This window comes from Schistocerca gregaria, chromosome 5 (genome assembly GCF_023897955.1).
Source record: "Schistocerca gregaria isolate iqSchGreg1 chromosome 5, iqSchGreg1.2, whole genome shotgun sequence".
NCBI lineage: Eukaryota > Metazoa > Arthropoda > Insecta > Orthoptera > Acrididae > Schistocerca > Schistocerca gregaria.
In genome coordinates, this window is record NC_064924.1 from 95,305,879 (window position 1) to 95,325,705 (window position 19,827).

The 19,827-nt window shown below is 45.8% G+C and overlaps 1 protein-coding gene across 3 annotated transcripts in view; it reads left to right on the plus strand.

Moving 5' to 3' along the window:
• The window catches only part of LOC126272610 (methyl farnesoate epoxidase-like), a 166,363-nt gene that overhangs the window by 99,696 nt on the left and 46,840 nt on the right, over positions 1 to 19,827 (plus strand). For all 3 annotated transcript variants that reach the window (XM_049975555.1, XM_049975554.1, XM_049975556.1), the window contains 2 exons: positions 5,871 to 6,025; positions 8,037 to 8,282. In XM_049975555.1, the coding sequence (XP_049831512.1) occupies positions 5,871 to 6,025; positions 8,037 to 8,282 (401 nt within the window). The remainder of the gene's footprint in view (positions 1 to 5,870; positions 6,026 to 8,036; positions 8,283 to 19,827) is intronic.

Below are 19,827 nucleotides of genomic sequence, written 5' to 3' on the forward strand. Positions count from 1 at the left end.
GGATCCACGCTCATGCCTCCAAAGGAGGGTGGATCTTTCAACGTACTCGTACTGCTCACATCATTGATTTGTATTTTCCCTTCATCAGCTGTGTTGTCTTTGATTGTCGGGAAAGTCAAACTCCCTGCCACAGGATGCCCTTTTGGTCGCTCATGATCTGTAATCGACCTTCTTCCCCAGCTTGGAGGAGAGGGTGCGTCCTTCTGCCCACTAGGGTCTGTTTGAATCCCTATGTCTACCATTTGCACTTTTCCAGTAGTTGCATTGTTGAACTTCCGCAGAAGTTCTCTAAATCTGCTTGCTCTCAACGCATCCCTTAACCTCTTACTGGGCGACTTCCTTTTGGGCTTCCTGGATGCAGGAACAGACTCAGCCATAGTCTATTCTTGCTATGAGCCGTTGCTCGAGCATCCTGTATGTAGGGCAGTTCCTTCCAGTAGCATTGCAACTTTTCTTTCCTCTCCTCACACAAGGGATACATATCCCTGTTTTACAACAGGTTTTCCTTGTATGGTTTTCTGCCCCACACCTGGAGCAGGCCGGCTTCCTCTCGCAATGCTTGTGGACATGGTCCAGATCACCGCAGTTATGACATCTGGGAACCACCAGGTAGTCCCTCACATTAATTGCGTGAAACCCCATATAAATTCTGCCCATAGCGGTCAGTTTGCGCCACATACTCCCCGAGACTTCCGCGACGTGATGGACAACATCACGATCGCGGGGTCCCGTTCTGAAGCGCAACTTAAACTCATTTTTGAAGGCTTCCATATTCATTTCCTCGAAGTTCTGTTCTTTTATGGTTTCATATATCTCATTTTCCTCTATTGCCACAGGTACATCATATAATATCACCAGCGGATTCCGCTTTTTAGGCGGTTCGCATTTCACTACCTTATTAAGCTTCGTGTGATTAAGTATTTTTTCCCTGTCTTCTTCTGTAGCAACATTTACAATAACCACATTTTTGGTTGCCTTAACTTTGTTTATTTTAATTTTTTCTTTTGCAGGGTTCACCGTTGTGGTGAATATTTCTTGTACTTTCTTAGTATCATGTCCGGACAGGGGTCTCAAGAAGACCGCCGTGTCCGGCCTTTTCGACACCTTGGCAATTGTCTCTTTTGTGGTTTGCGTTTTTGGAGCCGCTTGCGCAGCTACACCAGCCCATGTTTTTGTCGGCTGTTTACGTAAACGCTCGTTTTCTTTTTCTAGTTCTTCTAGCCGCCCCTCGAGCTTCGCGCTAGCGATCGCCCAGGCGGCGAGCTCCTTTTTGATGGACAGGACAGCAGTATTGCTTATTTTGCCGTTCTTTATACTAGAGTCCAATAATTGATTTATTCTGTTGTGCCAGTCAGTTACATTCTCCTCGTTTTGCCCCAGGCCCTCTTCTGGGACAGGAACAATAGGCATCGAACACCTCGAATGCACACTCGAGTCACTCGTCTCTTGTTCAGCCATGATGATGTAGACGAGTGAAAAAAGTTGGGAGCCCGTCTCTTACCCCGGACCGGCTCCTCTGGCATGGGGGGGGGACTTCTTGCAGCTCGCCCACCGACCTCGCCCCAAGGTCAAGGGCCTTCTCGAACTGCTGGGTTCAGCGCGCCGTCGCCAGCGCACTGGTCCCCATCGATGGCTTCATCATCGGCGATTTCACACGACGCTCCTCGGCAACTGCACCCCGCACTCCGGAGAGGCGGATGCACCTCTCGTCCTTCGCCGCCTACTAGCCCGAGTTTCCACCTTTCGGCCAAGGACCCACTCCTACTCAGGTGGCGGGCCGGTCCCCCAGACGTTCGGCGGTCTGGACCCAGTTAACCTAGCCCAGGCGATGTCACCACCTCCTGGGTTTGGCAGAACACGCCCCGGTTACCCAGGGGCGCGGCGAGGCACCCTTGCCGACTCGCGCCGCGATCCCACGCCGACAAACGAAGTCGCCGGCATGCAGAGCTCCTGCTGGTCTGGGCCCTGCGAACAGAAGGGACAGATGTTCGTCCCTCGACACAGCTCCCCCTGTGCCATGCACCCTTCGCTTTCGCATCGGGTTGGGTCGCAGCTCTCCCTTTTGTCGCAAGGCAAAACGCCAAGCTTAACGTCTGGCACCACGGGAAGGCGGAAAGAGCCACTTGGGAAGGAGAGGCTATAGGAGACGCGTCACTTCCCCTGTGAGGACTGCCGCGGCACGCCCGTCTGGAAGCGATACGCCCCAGTGCGAGCCTCCGTGCCTTACGGCGCGCCGGCTACGGGCGGGCCCGCGCCGAACGCGCCGTCGAGCGACCGACCTCACGCCAGACTGCAGGACCACTATCTTGTTTCGCTGACGTAGCTGTAATACAACCGCAACCGTTAAGATTGCTATGTGCTTAATAACTCTAAACAAAACGAGTGGCTCGCGGATGATTAACCTAGGTTTGCTACCAAGGTAATGGGAAGCACTAATCATTAAATGGCGGTAAGTGCCGTGCACTAAACATCGCACTGTTCTGCTCCTGTTGAAACTGCACCGGAATGAGCTGGATAGCTGCTCCATCATGTACACTCCTGGAAATTGAAATAAGAACACCGTGAATTCATTGTCCCAGGAAAGGGAAACTTTATTGACACATTCCTGGGGTCAGATACATCACATGATCACACTGACAGAACCACAGGCACATAGACACAGGCAACAGAGCATGCACAATGTCGGCACTAGCACAGTGTATATTCACCTTTCGCAGCAATGCAGGCTGCTATTCTCCCATGGAGACGATCCTAGAGATGCTGGATGTAGTCCTGTGGAACGGCTTGCCATGCCATTTCCACCTGGCGCCTCAGTTGGACCAGCGTACGTGCTGGACGTGCAGACCGCGTTAGACGACGCTTCATCCAGTCCCAAACATGCTCAATGGGGGACAGATCCGGAGATCTTGCTGGCCAGGGTAGTTGACTTACACCTTCTAGAGCACGTTGGGTGGCACGGGATACATGCGGACGTGCATTGTCCTGTTGGAACAGCAAGTTCCCTGGTCGGTCTAGGAATGGTAGAACGATGGGTTCGATGACGGTTTGGATGTACCGTGCACTATTCAGTGTCCCCTCGACGATCACCAGAGCTGTACGGCCAGTGTAGGAGATCGCTCCCCACACCATGATGCCGGGTGTTGGCCCTGTGTGCCTCAGTCGTATGCAGTCCTGATTGTGGCGCTCACCTGCACGGCGCCAAACACGCATACGACCATCATTGGCACCAAGGCAGAAGCGACTATCATCGCTGAAGACGACACGTCTCCATTCGTCCCTCCATTCACGCCTGTCGCGACACCACTGGAGGCGGGCTGCACGATGTTGAGGCGTGAGCGGAAGACGGCCTAACGGTGTGCGGGACCGTAGCCCAGCTTCATGGAGACGGTTGCGAATGGTCCTCGCCGATACCCCAGGAGCAACAGTGTCCCTAATTTCCTGGGAAGAGGCGGTGCGGTCCCCTACGGCATTGCGTAGGATCCTACGGTGTTGGCGTGCATCCGTGCGCCGCTGCGGTCCGGTCCCAGGTCGACGGGCACGTGCACCTTCCGCCGACCACTGGCGACAACATCGATGTACTGTGGAGACCTCACGCCCCACGTGTTGAGCAATTCGGCGGTACGTCCACCCGGCCTCCCGCATGCCCACTATACGCCCTCGCTCAAAGTCCGTCAACTGCACATACGGTTCTCGTCCACGCTGTCGCGGCATGCTACCAGTGTTAAAGACTGCGATGGAGCTCCGTATGCCACGGCAAACTGGCTGACGCTGACGGCGGCGGTGCACAAATGCTGCGCATCTAGCGCCATTCGACGGCCAACACCGCGGTTCCTGGTGTGTCCGCTGTGTCGTGCGTGTGATCATTGCTTGTACAGCCCTCTCGCAGTGTCCGGAGCAAGTATGGTGGGTCTGACACACCGGTGTCAATGTGTTCTTTTTTCCATTTCCAGGAGTGTAGTAGACTCGGTCCACGGTACACGAACCAACCTAACAGGGGTGAGAGGTGGAACGGTTCCTGCTGTCTTGGTCACCTGGAGCGGTCGATTTCCGGCCGTCAGGATGGATGACCTGAACTGGCGCGAATTCTCAGAACGCGGGAGAACGGCATGTCCTTCCAGCACCCCGTGGCTTCAACGATGATTCGAAATATGGGCCAGAGAACCAAGCTAGATTTCGCCATCTTGGGTGTTAATTAAATGTCCTCTCCCTCAAACCGATGGTAATCTATGTAGACAATACCTCGGTAGTCTCTGCAGACTTGGCAAAATTAATTTAGTAACATCAATTCGTTACGTAAGTTTGATGAATTGTTAATTAATTTACCGACTGGTCTGAGTTAGGTATCAGTTTACTCGTAATTTTATGTGGAGTTCGAATCTGTGATCAGAATTAAAGGATTAGTTTTCTTACTCCCTCTTCCTTTGTGGTGATGACTGGTCTGGACAGATGTCATGGCATTCCCACTTACGTTTTGTGCTTCAAAAAGTCACTGTATTACCCTTCCCTTAATAGGAACAAACTGTAGGAAACAATCCCTAACGAGATAGGAAGCAGAAAAGTTCATACGGCCGAAACTCGTTCCAAGTGAGGTATACACACTTGGAAATAAAAGACCTGTAACAGTGTAGATTTTAGAGATTAAAAGCAGAGATGGGAACACACCAGACAGGAAGGAATTTTCTGTCCGTGCTAGATTCAGCTCGTCACTCAAGAGAGCAGCGATCTGGGGCACAGTCAAATAGTGGCGACAGTACCTTTCGTACAACCAGATGCACGTCTTCCAGTAGGGGATGAAGGTTCACTCGTAGAAGTGCAGACGTGTGTCGCCTGAAAGAGTTGTGGAAGGATGACTGGTCCTACTAAGCTATAGCCAATAATCCCCGCCCACACACTGAGGCTGAACTGGTGCAGATGGTTCGCTGCCACCATATCATGGGAACTTTCCATATCCCATAGATCAGTATTGTGAATGTTGACCCTCATAAAGGTATAAGTGATATGGCAGTGGCAGTTGTGGAGAAAGTTTCACACAGCCTGGCTGACCCCCCACTGGCGGGCCAGCTGCTCGGCGCTGATAACCAGATCACTGTCAAAGATCTTTTATCTCCACCTCCCTTGAACGCATTTCCGGCTACATGTCCGTTTGATTTCTTGGCTTCTTTTCGTCTAAGGGACCTTTTCCTGCCGTTTGGCAGGTGTGGCCGAGCGGTTCTAGGCGCTTCAGTCTTGAACTACGCGACCGCTACGGTCGCAGGTTCGAATCCTGCCTCAGGCATGGATGTGTGTGTTGACCTTCGGTTAGTTTGGTTTAAGTAGTTCTAAGTTCTAGGGGAATGATGATCTCAGATGTTGTTCCATAGTGCTCAGAGCCATTTGAACCTGCCGTTTGTTCCCGTTTAACAAAATCACCCTGTATATAGTGCACCTGATGCCATTATTAGGTTTGTTACGTGTCACTTTCATGGGGGTGCAATTTTAATGGTCAATAGTGTACTGCACAAAGCGAGACAAATATGTAGACATTACTGAAGATGACGGAGGTAAACCATTGATGCTCATCAAAAAAATGGATCAAAATGGCTCTGAGCACTATGCGACTCAACTTCTGAAGCCATCAGTCGCCTCGAAATTGGAACTAATTAAACCTATCTAACCTAATGACATCACACACACCCATGCCCGAGGCACGATTCGAACCTGCGGCCGTAGAGCGGTCGCTCGGTCCCAGACTGTAGAGCCCAGAACTGCAAGGCCACTCCGGCCGGCGATGCTCATCAGCTTTTGACTAGAAGTGTTTACAGTTTTTCTAAGGTGTAAACGAATGTAGATATCACAGTGAGTAATCACTGTGCTTCGGTCCACAACAACAGGTATGATTTTCAACGACGGACCGGCTTGGGTGCAGCAGCGGCGCTTTACTCTGCGCCACCTGCGGGATTTCGGCTTCGGCAAGCTCAGCATGGAGGGCCGCATCCTGGAGGAGGTCGAGGACCTGCTGTCTTCCATCCGCAACAACACTGTCGAGGTCAGTCGCCCCTTCCTCATGCCTAGAATTGTAAAACTATCGTAGGCTACTGTAGACTTTCATAAGTAATCGCAGACTTGCAGGGTCGCAGCAGAGCTTCTGTGAAGTTTGGAAGGTAGGAGACGACGTACTTGCTGAAGTATAGCTGTTAGGACAGGGCGTGAGTCCTGCTTGGGTAGCTCAGACGGTAGAGCACTTGCCCGCAAAAGGTGAAGGTCCCGAGTTCGAATCTCGGTCCGGCACACAGTTATAATCTGCCAAGAAATTTCATATCAGCACACACTCTGCTGCAGAGTGTGTAAGACGTCGTGGTCTCCTGACCTTCATTGCTTACATATTCCGCCCTCACAATCATATTCCGCACATGAAGACGCTTCATTCGAACCCAAACTCGATAAGGTACAGTCAGTGTTGTATCATGTAACTGATACGCAAATAACTAATAAATCGCAAGTGCGCACCATGGTTGAAATACTCTAGGCTGGCGTACACACACACATTCAAGACACGACGGTCACAAAAGCTTTTAGTTCGGGAGAGGCAAATACCGCATGCCAGGACGTCGGTCCCTTCAGAGGTTTTCACAGGGAGCTATGTACATCGGCTGGCGGCCGCCAGTGGAGCAGACAGCGTTTGCCCAAGTGAAAGGAGGAACGACCTTGTGTTCGGCTTAAAAGCAAATTCCGGTACATTGTGTGGGAGCGCCCGGCCAACGCATTCTTTACAAACATAGCACTCAGTTTCAGAGATTTTCACAGGGAGACAGCAAACGCCACACGCCGATGCTACAGATTTCCGGATTGGTCGCCTTAAACGAAACGTCATTCTCCCGTTTTAGAAGAGGAATGCTGATTGGCGGACGATTTTTCTGAAGCCTTGAGCTGAACGAGTAATGGAAGAGACCGAAAGATATACCCCTTCACGTCTGGCGTGGAGAGGGGCCGTTCCGTTGTCGCTCTTGCAGCGAGAGCACGTGTGCTCGTACGTGTACTCAAAGAGCGAGGAGCAAGTCTCTCCTCAGTACTTCACTGGGAGAGCACCTCTGCCAAGAGCGAATCAGAGTGCAACTCTATATTGAGTCCTTGCGATTAAGCGTTGTTCACTGTGTTGACCGCCACACTTGTTGTGCGGTGTGAACGGACAGAGCTACAGTTTAAATGCCTGCGAGCGAGTTTTTGAGTGGCATCACGGTGGACTGGTTATCTGACTGGTGTACCACGCCAATAGATAGACTAGGGGCGAATAGGAGTCATTCATCAAGGTGTAGGGAGAGTTTGAGTGGCGAAGGTCAGTCCAGATAGAACGAGAGTTATCTTATTTGTCAGCAGCGAGCGGCGCAGACAGCAGTTATCGCAGCTTGCGGTATGTGCGCTACAGCTCTTGCGAGCCCCATATTTCCTCCACAACAATACACTTCACTGCATTTCACATGCGACAGCCTCAACCGTACCTAGCAACATTCTAACGGATAATTATTCAAGTTGAGTAGGTGCGGCTCTCAGACATTCTGCCAAGTCAATAACAATCTTAAACTTTGTATAGATATTTCATTAGCGAATCCTATCCTTGAAAGGTAACTTCACATTCCAAAAACAATGAGGATATAACTTGTTCAATTCATAGCTAAAAGTGCCATTGTGATTTCTCCGAATTTTTGCAAATAAATAATAATTTTCGTCAGTTCATGTTTTTCTTACACTAACTAGCACTACTCCAGTGCCAAAGTATCTCAATAGCTACGTAAGAAATTTTGTGAATTTTTGTGTCATTTCCTTACAGCAGACGACTCCAGAAGATATTTATTGCTGAAAGTTTTTCAGGCGTTTCTCTTTAGAACGTTAGGAGCGTCTGTCTGACTTCTGTAGTAGTGTGGGGATGGACATTGCATCTTGCAGGAGTCACAGGGTAAAGGGTACACCTCGGATTAATCCGTTGCGCAGAATGACAGAGTAGCGCCCACACGCTCCCAAGTGAAAATCTCATTCTGGACAGGTGCTGTACTGTTCGTCAGGTGACGGAGCTGTTCCCGGTGCACATGGTGAACATCCTGTGGGCGGTCACGGCTGGCGCACGCTACGAACGCCACGACGCCCGCCTGCGCCAGCTAATAGACGGCGTCCAGCGGACGTTCCGCTCCGGGAACCCCACCGGCGCCACGCTGGGCCGCATCTTCCCCGTGCTCAGGACCCTCGCCCCCAGGCTCGTGGGCTACGAGCAAGAGGTCCAGTCCCGGAAGGAGCTGTACCGCTTCATACGGGTGAGTCCGTAAATACCTGCTGCTGTGCTCCGCAAGCCAAAGTTATTTATTCAATCGTGTGGCTAGGGCCCCCGTTCTCGCGTCAGTCGGCCATCGTAATGTAATATATTATTTACCACAAAAATTTGTTGATGATGGTGATTGTTGCCGACTTACGTGGTGGGCCTTAATCAAAATACGAGGGCTGTCCAGAAAGTAAGTTACGACTGATCGCGAAATGAAAATCACAGTGAAAATCAGAAATGTTTCATTTGTAACAGTTAGCTACACCTTTCAGCTATTTCTCTACGTAGTCGCCTTTGTGACTCAGAAATTCGTCGTAGCGTTGTACTAAGTTTCCAATACCCTCATCATAGAAGGCAGCAGCCAGTGCTTTCCGCCAATTCTCTACGCTGGCCTAAAGCTCGTTGTCTGTGAAAAAATGTTGTCTTCATAGCCAGCGGTTCATTTGAACAGAGATGAAACTCAGTGGGAGACAATTACGGGCTGTATTGTGGGTAACCAAACATTTCCAACTGAAACGATGCAGGAACATCTTCATTGCCCCTGCAGAATGAGGCCGAGAATTGCCTTGAAGAAGAAACCGCACGACAGTTATGTAATGTTGGTTGCATAGCTTCAGGGGAAATTCTCACCAGGCCCTCGTACTTGGTGGGAGACACTATTTTCTATAACATCTTTACGCGCTCACTAAGAGCTCAGGAATGAAAAGAGCGTCATAATGCTATCTAGAGTCACACTAGAGACACTGCCCAACACATCTTTGCAAAGCTTTATCGGATTTTCATAGTCGTTTCCATTTCGCGACCGATCATAACTTACTTTCTGGACAGCCCTCGTATTTAACTCACTTTTGGTTTACAATTGTGGTGTGCGTACTGTAAGACCTTCGGTACACACACCATCAGATTATTTGACTTGTCGCTCTAACGAAGTAGGCGAGTGTCAGCAATATGTCTCGTGGTCTTATCGCGGCGTGTTTATCTTCTGCCGTTATGTCAGACGATAGAAATGCCATTTGCACGCATAGAGTAGCAGATTGACGGTGACCAACTTTAAACAGAACTTGATTAATTTTCACACACATTTATTAAAATAATAAAAATCATAAATCTTACTTAACTTGATTCTGGATGCTATTTACAATTGACAATCTGAAGTTTGTAATGGTACTTGAATTACGTAACCATTATGGTACCTCACATGAACCTCTCGATACCAGTAATATTCTATTGTATTTCTGTTAACTACTTAACATATTACTGAGACAACATTCAGATTTGATTTCATTTGTGATACATCGATATGTTTATATTGCAATGATATTATTCTGATGTGCATTCTTTCTTTCGTCACTATGATCTTTGACGTACTTGTAACTCTGATTTTTGGGCGCGTAAGCGATAATTAGTTAGTTATTAACTTGTTAGAGAGTCGGACGTTGAGAAAGTCAAGAGGAGGACGTCATGTTGGAAAGATGCATATTGTAGTTGGCTTATAAAATGCGAGGAACATGTTTTCAAGTATGTTTTGTATTGTGAAGTGATGTTTTGTGTGTTACGTGATATTCCAATAAAAGCAATCAAAAGGAAATGTAACTTAAATTCGGAGTGCTGATTTCTTTTACATCACTATTGTGCTAACTTTGAAAGATTTAATCTCCAAGAATGGTTTGAGAAGCGCATCTACAAAACTTTTGAATATAGCAGAATAAAACCTAGGCCTCTTTACATCCGAACTTGGAATCATAATCACCTAGATTTTCAATAATTGAGCCATGATAATACGCCACCAGCCTGGGAAACACAAAAAGATGAGTGCCTAGTTTTTTCATTATTACATGAAATGACTATTAACTGTGCACTAATGACACCTGCCACATAATATGACTGATGTTGACCGAAAAGGCAGTACTTAGCAGCGTGAGCAACACCACAATCGTTATTAAAATTTTGACCTTTGTCGTGGTAGGGTTGTTAGAAGTTCCTTTGGTCTTGCTACGTTAATCTTATTCTCACATATCTCTGATACTTGACAAAGTGTCTATACATTTCTCTTCGTAGCTATGTACAGGAATACGATAATCTTATTAGGCGCACACTGAAACTTGACTATAGACTGGTACAGACTAATGCAGACTGACTAATCGGAGGTCTGTACACTCGTTATAATACCTCGAGCGTTCAGGTATCACTGCGCGAGTGTGATCCGCGAGGAGAAAAGGTTCTACGTTGGCAGCAATCTCATTGGCTGCTTTACATATTAATACGCGGATCGGCGGAAGCAGAATTTGGTCCGACTCTAAGACAGCACCATCTCGTAGTGCGGAGATGGACGAGCGCTGCGCCTGCGCTGTTGTGCTTAGCGGGGCGCGCTCTAGTGGGAAAGTTGTGTACGCGCTTACCACACAGAACTATGTACATAACAACAATTAAATGCTTTACTGAAGTTCTCTTTTTTTAACAATATTAAACTTAAGTGGAAATATTTTTTTACGTTAATGAACGTTAGACTCACTGAATCTTAAAGCATGAAAATATTAGTTGAACAATGGAATAAACTTTTCATATTAATTTCCTCGGCTAGTCAGTTCACTTTTTCCGCGAGAGTATTTCTTCTTAGCCCCGTTAACCATTGCATTGTAGTCGGAGTCCTGGCCCTGGCTCTCGGCTGCGCTACTGAAAATAAGAATCTCAAATTTTCTGCAACGTCGGCCGGCTGTGAAGAAAAATGTATATTATGTTAATATCGGACGAGTTTTTCGCTTCCGCTAATTTTTAGAAGTTAATATCGCCACGTAACGGCGTCGTTGGCTGCATCGGCCGCTGCGGTTGTTGAACTGTAAATGCAGATTAATTCAAAGGAAGGCGGACATGAAATCGGGATCACCTCTTACAAATTAAAAGTGAACAATAATATTAAATGACTATATTATCTGCTTAATTAGTACAAATATGCTTACATATGCCAGCACTCGCAAGATGTCCGTCTACGCGCAACCAAGACAAGAGAAGAACTGAAGACGACTAAAAAATTAACAAAAGAGCGTATCTTGTCGTCTCTTTAGATCATTTGGTTATATTTCTTTGCCCTGAAACTTACACAGAGAAATTATTATAATACGAATACAAGAGAAAAATGTATATTATTCAATTTTTAAAGGTCTTTTCTTTATAAACACTGTCTTTTCTTATTATTTCCCTGGGGACGTTATACCGTCGGGCAGGCCGTTCGCCGGGCGCCTTTCTTTCAATTTGACGCCACTTCAGCGACCTGCAGTCGATGAGGATGATATTATGATGACGATGACAGCACAACACACAGTCCCTCGGAGGTGAAAATTCCCCGACCCAGTCGGGAATCGAACCCGGGCCCAGAGGAGAGACAATCCGTCACGCTGACCATTCAGCTACCGGGGGCGGACAAGTAAAAGTAGGAAGTCCGGATAAACAGGAGCCTTCGATATCACCTGCAATATCATACAAAGCGAAACAACAAGAAAAACAGAACATAATTGTTGCAAACATACGTGTACACACACACACACATACACATACACACACACACACACACACACACACACACACACACACACACACAAGAGAGTGTTTCACAATTCACGTTACATACTTCTAGTGATTGTAGAGGAGAGTTAGTAAATCAAGTTTTGCATTGGATCTCATGTACGGAAACGTCATCCAACGGCGCTAGGGAGCACCAAAGTTGTCAGTGGCAGCGCCTCTAAATGTCTGTATGTACAGGGTGATTCCATGATGATATTACAAGCTTTCAAGGATGATGGAGAAGGAAACATGTATTAATTTGAGATCAGTGTCCCTGTACCGGAGAGTAACGAGTCGGAAGCTATAAGCGAAAACCTCTGACTTTGAAATACACTGCTGTCCAAAATTAAAGCAACAAACCGCTGTTTCTCCGTCAAGTGTCTCATTCACGATATAATCATACAAACTGTCTACATATGTTCGTACAATCGTGTTCTGCACGGAAGATGGCATTCTGGTCCATGAGCCGCGCAGGATAGCCGCCCTGGATAGCTGCGCGGTTTAGGGCGCCTTGTCACGGTTCGCGCAGCTCCACCCGTCTGAGGTTCGAGTCCTCCCTCGCGCAAGGGTGTGTGTATGTTGTTCTTAGCGTTAAGTTAGTTTAAGTTAGATTAAGTAGTGTCTAAGCCTAGGGACCGATGACCTCAGCATTTTGGTTCTATACGAACTTATCACAAATTTCCAAATTTCTGGTCAACGGGTAACGACGCCAACGATGACGTGTGTTTGTTGGGTTTTCCCACATCCAAAATCGCTGTCTACAGTCACAGACGGTGCAGTATGGCCAGAGAAGATGCCTATCAGACTCTCTGTGGTGGAAGGTCTTAGGAACAATGGAAGCAGGACAATCACAAACTGACTTCGTCCGATGGCTTAATGTGAATCGTTCTATTGTTTCTCGGGAAAGGCGACAGTTTATAGAGAACGGAATGTATCCCAAAGACAAGGGCAGGGCCGACCACGAGCGAAATCAGAAAGAGAAGACGTTTATTTGACAGTAAGGGCACGACAGTACCGCCTTAGTACTGCATGGCAACTGGCATCTGACTTCGCAGTATCCACTGGACGTGTTGTATCGAGACAAACGGTGTAACAGAAGGCTACAGCAGAGTGGCCTTTATTATTGGAAATCTGTTGTCTGTTTACCTCTGGCGTGTCTTCACAGAAGGGAACATCTAGAGTGGAACAGTCGACATGCCACCTGGGCGGTCGAAACGTGAGCCAGTTTTCTTTCCGTAGATAAGTTCCGATTTCTTCTGGAGAGTGATTCTCGACGGGTTCGCATCTGTACGGCACGTGGAACACGATTTCGGGACCCAAACATTGTGCAAAGAGACGGATATCGAGGAAGATCCCTAATGGTGTGGGCAGAGATTATATTGACCATTCGAACACCTCTTCATGATATTTTCAACATTCCGCGGCCCTGTCAGCAACTGCATAAATATTAATTTCACCAGTACAATTTTATGAAGAGGCTAATTTTAAATAAACAACAGCGTCAGTTGCAAAGTTTACCTAAATTTACCTAGGTTTCAGTTGGGATAATCCAACCTTTTTCAGAATAAAGGGAACTACGATTTGTCCATAATGTTTTTAGTTTTTGACGTTGTCCATTATGGACAAATCGTACTTCCCTTTATTCTGAAGACGGTTGGGTTATCTCAACTGAAAGCTAGATAAATCTGAGTAAACATTGCAACTGAGGCTCTTGTTAATTTAAAATTAACCTCTTCATGAAATTGTACTGGTTAATCGGCAAATTTTCACTGCTGTCAGAAATCGTGACGAGATCTTGGGACCTCATGTGCAGTTGTTGTGAGGTGCTGTGGACCTAGACTTAGTATTCATGGACGATAATGCTCGATTAATTGATTGATTTGGGGGAGGAGACCATACAGCGAGATCATAGGTCCCGTCGGATTAGGTGAGGATGGAGAAGGAAATCTCCCGTGCCCTTTCAAGCAAACCATCCCGACAGTTACCCGAAGCGAGTTAGGGAAATCAGGGAAAAGTTAAGTCAGGATGGCCGGACGCAGGTTTGATCCGTCGTCCTCCCAAATGCGAGTCCAGTGTTCTAGCCACTGCGCCACCTCGCTCGGTCGATAATGCTCGACCTCATAAGGCTGATCTTTTCTTGGAAGATATTGCACGCATGGCGCGGCCTACTCGCTCTCCCGATTTTAATTCCATGGAGAATGTCTGGGATGCACTAGGGAGACGAGTTGCATTGCGTCAGCATCCACCAACCAATCTCCAAGACTTGCGAGCAGCTCTGCAGAAAGAATGGGCGTTATTGCCTCAACATGAGATTGATGACGCCATTCACAGCATACCCCGTCGTTTGTCAGGCCTTTACTGCAACCAGAAGTGGTCACGCTCCGTACTGAGCACATTAACCAGTTGTCAGAATGTACGAGCAAACCAATTAAGTTGAAAAAACGCGGAACATTTTTGCTTGCTGTTATGCACGTTGCAGTTATTTACTTTCTGTTTTCTTTACACTGTTTCTACTTCACTATCAACTGTTTACATTGTTTTGCGGTAAAATAAACACAACCTTTCAAAATTTCCGTTTATTGCTTTAATTTTAGACACCAGCGTACATGTACCGGTACTGTTGTTGCTAAGTATGTAGGGTGCCCAACTTTCATAGTTGGTAGTGTGGACCAAAACAAGAAAAAATTCAAGCAAACATGGGCTCTAAAATGCATACCTGAGGAACTTTGAGCAATTGTTCATGTTCGCTTCTGTAAAACACGCCTCAATTGAAAAAGCGCTCGTAGCTCTTAAGATTTTAGGTCTCAAGTTTACTAGACATTTTTCTTGTTTTGGTCCATATTACCCCTTCTGACGGTTACCTACCCTACAATCTTAGCAACAGCAATGCCGGTACCTGTATTTCATGGTCAGAGGAATCAGAACGGTTTTCGCTTATAACTTCGACTCTATTGTTTCGAGAAAAGGGCCCTTACCTCAAATTTGTACATTTATCCTTCTCCACCATCCTTGAGGTTTGTAACGAGTCCCATCTACAATCTCTAGAAGTGCGTAAAATGAATTGTGAAATGTTAGGACTACAGGTACAGATATTGTAATCATACCCACTTCATTGTGTTCGTTGTGTTTTCTGTGTCTGACGGTCTTCCCAAAACCCGACACATAATTTACTACCTGACGTTTTCTGCACAGTCATAACTGCTCCTGCCTGTATAAACATTTTGCGTCAATCTTTATAAACATTTTGCAAGCAGGCGTCCAAACTTTAATACCCGACCTGCTGCGCAGGGGAAAATAAACATTAATGACTTACTTGTGCCTTGCGTACTCTGATGTACTAGACAACATAAAAACGTACTACTCGTAATATGTGTAATCATTAGTCTGCAAATGAAGTAAATACTGATATAATGTTCAGTAAGCGTCATTAGTCACCAATAAAAATATCTGCATTTATAACCCTAACCACCAGTATACACAGGGTGATCAGAACAGTCTGGAAAGCTTAAAAGGGTGTAGCAGGCTAGGTTGTGCTCAGAAATAGCTGTTGAGGAAAAAAATCGATGTGTCACGCCGTTTCCGATTTAAGCAGCATCACGTCGCATGCGCAAATTCCAGTGCTTGCATCAGCTTAAATACGGTAATGCACAGACGTCTGTGGATCCGTGAGTTACCACTTGTTAAAACTCTCATCATCAGTTACTGTGTGCCTTCCTCGGAGGTGATAAATTTCAAGGGGGAGAGCAGAAGCTACGGTGTCAGGAAACCAAATGAAGAACACGCCTGGCGATACTGCCTCGCACAGGCTGCGTGAATTTGCGGGCGCAACAACCGATTAGCTAACTTCATTGCTAACTGAGTCGGAAACGGCGCAACTTATCGAATTTTGTCTTACAGTTATTTCTGAGCACGAACTACCCTGCAACAGCCTTACAAGTTTTTCAGACTGATTCTTACTACCCATTCTATACATGCACGAATCAAGTAACTAAAGCGTGACCTGGAAGCCAAAAGACAGTACCATTACACATAGCGAAAAGTCGGGAGAATTAACGAAACGCGGTATCGAAAACATCAATTGACCTACATAGTTCGACTTCAATTCCTGACACCAATAAAATAGCCAAAAAACGATGGTTATATAAAAATAGGTGTCAATACACCTAGTCAAAAGTAGGGGCAATCAATGAAAAGCAGTATCGAAACAAAACAAAGTATTAATAAACTAACATCACTATAACGTACAAACTGAGACCCTACCTCTCAAAGCATGTAACACACCTGGAAAGAGCTCTATATTCGAAAGGATCAAGTATTCGTCAATAGTTCCAAGTTCATGTTAATTGTAATAACTGTTTTCGTTCGTTACTATGGCAGCCAGAGACAATGTTTAATCTGGGGCTGATGAATGACGTCGTCGGCTAACACAGTAGTACGTAACGGTTCAAAGCTGCCGGGAGGTATCGAAAGCTCAAGTTGGAGTAATGAGAGCGTGCAGTGCTTAGTAGTATCGCTTTTCACACACTCTCTCTCTGCGATTTGCGGATAGTTCCTGAGAAGAACGGCGGTCGGTTACCCACTGTGTGAGCCAGGGTATCTATAATTTTAACATCAAAGTCATTACGCTAGATACGAGTTGGAGGAAGTGCGGTGCGTCTCAAAAGTCGCCGTACGCTCTTGACTTGGAACAACTTCGAAAATATGAAATTGTTGTATTGCTGCTCGTACTATGAAGCTGACGAAAAGTATTTTTGACAGTCTGTATAGTTACAGTTGTGCAGTCATGGGTGATGCGAGCGGAAAAAAGTTACTCTGATAAGGAGCAATTAGTAACGTTTATGTTTGTGTATGAACGTCCACAGACAGGGCAAAAGTTGAGAGACTTAATGAGTGCGTTTGGAGATAGCCCTACCTAGTATAGCAACCTTGATAGACTGGGAGCAACGTGGTTTTGTTTCAGGCATTGTCAAAGGCAGGCCCCGCAATGAACGTGAGAAGATGAGTGACGGGACGTGGACTGCAGTCGCTTGATCTACTGAGCAGTCCCCAAAGAAATGTTCGCGGAACAGTAGCCCAACTTCAAGTGTCGCGGTCAGCAATGCATGACTACATTAAAATATTTGAAAATGAAGGGTTTTAGACCGATGTTTGTGAGCAAACTATCTGGCAATGATATGGAGCAGTGAGCTGCACCCTTCCGTGGTTTGTAGACACAATTACCAAACGTCATGTCTCACTCAGGAGTGTTATTTTATTAAGAGTATGCGATACATCGCAGTTGACACAAGTGGAATGCGGTATTCTGATCTACGTAAAATCTGCATTATATGACAGAGTTGGAAAGGAATCTGCCTCGCCGGCCAGTGTGGCCGAGCGGTTCTAGGCGTTACAGTCTGGAACCGCGAGACCGCTGCGGTCGCAGGTTCGAATCCTGCCTCGGTCATGGATGGGTGTGATGTCTTTAGGTTAGTTAGGTTTAAGTAGTTCTACGTTCTAGGGGACTGATGACCTTAGAAGTTAAGTCTCATAGTGCTCAGAGCCATTTTGAATCTGCCTCGTGTTTATGATAAGCGCTGAGAGATCATCACGATAGCTGTTCGGACAGTTTTTATTTGAAGGACAATTTTTTGTGTGAAGGGTACCTAAATGGGACTTCTTATGTCAACATGTTGCAAACAGGGTTACATCAACTTGAAGACATGAGGAATCTTGGATCACGTGCAGTGACAATAGGACCGAGCTCCAGAGTACTTTGCTATTCAGTTGCATGAGTTGATTGATGAACAATCTCCAGAGTGCTTGGTCCGCATGTAATGTTGTTGCACTAATTTATTCTGAAAGCGGCGCTGATATTCAAGACCATAAAAGTGTGTTAAATGCTGTGAGCTATCTGAGGAAGTTACCCTAGCATTACTGCACAACTGTTTCACCGGGTATCCAGTTTAGCTTACCAAATTCCCTACCAGACTAACATTAATTATAATCTTTTAGTACTTATCTTAGGATATATATATATATATATAAAGACAATTTAAATAAAAAGAAATAAATCAATTTATATTTGGACATTTATTTTAACATTGTTCATTGTTCTGTTAACATTTCAGCACATCAAACTTGATTCATAACTAAATTGGTGTCTTATTTAGGATTGTGAAAACGTGAGTTTTTAATCTTACGGAAACCATCAAATAGGGAGCCAAGATTGGGAGACTACATACAACACTGCATTCATAAAATAACACACGAAGAACGTTGAAACATATCCAAGAGGGAATCAACCACAACCAACCGATTCAATTTTCACCCAAAGAAGTTACGTTCGTAGCGCAATCCTGTCCGTCATGAAATTACCACACACTGGTATACTAAATTCATACTAACTCTCTGTGAAATCTTCCCGAAAAGAATAGGTGAGGGCTACTTTAATGCTTACACCACATGCTTCACGTGGTCAACTTGGTTTACACAAAGAGTGTAACTCCACAATAATTTTGATAATTAAAATAAATTACATCGGAACGCAATTTACAAAAGAAAAACCTCGAACTGGTTACTATCGTCTTACTATTAACCTGATGGGTCAAACAATTATATAAGCACGTGGTACTGGTCTCACAAAGTACACCCCACGTGGGTTGAACATAAAGAAAAGTTGCTATATTGAAAAATACTGTCAAGACGAGATGTTATAAACTCGCGCACATTCCAATTTAAGATTCATGATCTTAGTTAGAGTTACTGATCAACACGTGGTTCCACTTTACTCACAAAGTAGTGACAAAGCAACTACCGGAAGATATTCTGAACTTCACACTCGAATTACACTGCGACGCAATTTAAGATAACATTAGATATTTTAGAGCTAAACCTGAAATAATGCTGATTAAATTTTCAGTTAGTCTGCACTTAAGAAATCCATTGTCCTACGGAGTTAGCAGACATGCGCTTAGCTGGAGATCTTACCACTTCAGACGCTCACCGCGGACAGACTGACCCAGGCCCCTACAGAGCGTGCTTAACAAACGGAAGTGACCAGCGAGGCAGCTTCCTATACCAACATGACAAGGGGCGGACAGGAGCATACTATGAATAGAAACCTCTCTGCTTTTAGAAAGCGTAGCTACATGTTCCGACGTTGGTCCTACTGTTCTCTAGCAGACAGGCTTGTCTGCTACCATCAAGCATGCAACTAGAAATACATTTGCTCATTCATCCTCTCACACAGAAGGGAAGGGGGATGACAGTATCTTACCATACACAGTATATAAAAGAAAACGGATGTAGGTTCCGTATGAGACTGTGTGACATGAATTACATATAAACTGTGTTTTAAAGTGTAGTAGTGTGACAGATCGTTCTTGTTTATGTGTAAAAGTAACACGTTTCACTGCTCAGTCTCCTCCCAGATAGTTAGAAACACCACAGTAAATTTAGAAGAGGAATTTATGCCGTAAATGACAGCAGATTTAAGAAATTAACATGAAAGGAATCCAACAGAGACCTTTCACCCATTGAAATGAACACCATGAAGTCCGGACCTCGCCACTTAATGCAGTTCATTATGGGGATTGATCAAGCCCAGTGTGGCTTAACGTCAGTACAAGACTAATGAGATATTGCGCCTAAGTGTTGAAGAAGCCTTTCGAGGCATAGCTCCTAAGATGCTCGGCCAGGTGTCAAGCCGTACGTGGAGATGGGCAGGTGTCTGTGAATAGTACGTGATTTCTCGGACGCTGTGTAGAAAGTCTGCTTTATCGTCTTGGAAAATGGGGTCTCTTAATTTCATGAACAATGTTGTTCGCGATGCAGTCATCTCTCTTGTAACGTCTCCTGAACCAGTAGTTGAGAATTGTTCGCGCTGCTCTTCTGTGAATTTTTTTATCTCCTCTACTAATCCAAATCTGTACCGGTGTCAGACCAACGAACAATGCTCAAAACTAGTCGAACAGGGGTTTTGTGAAAGGAAGCAAGGCTAACGT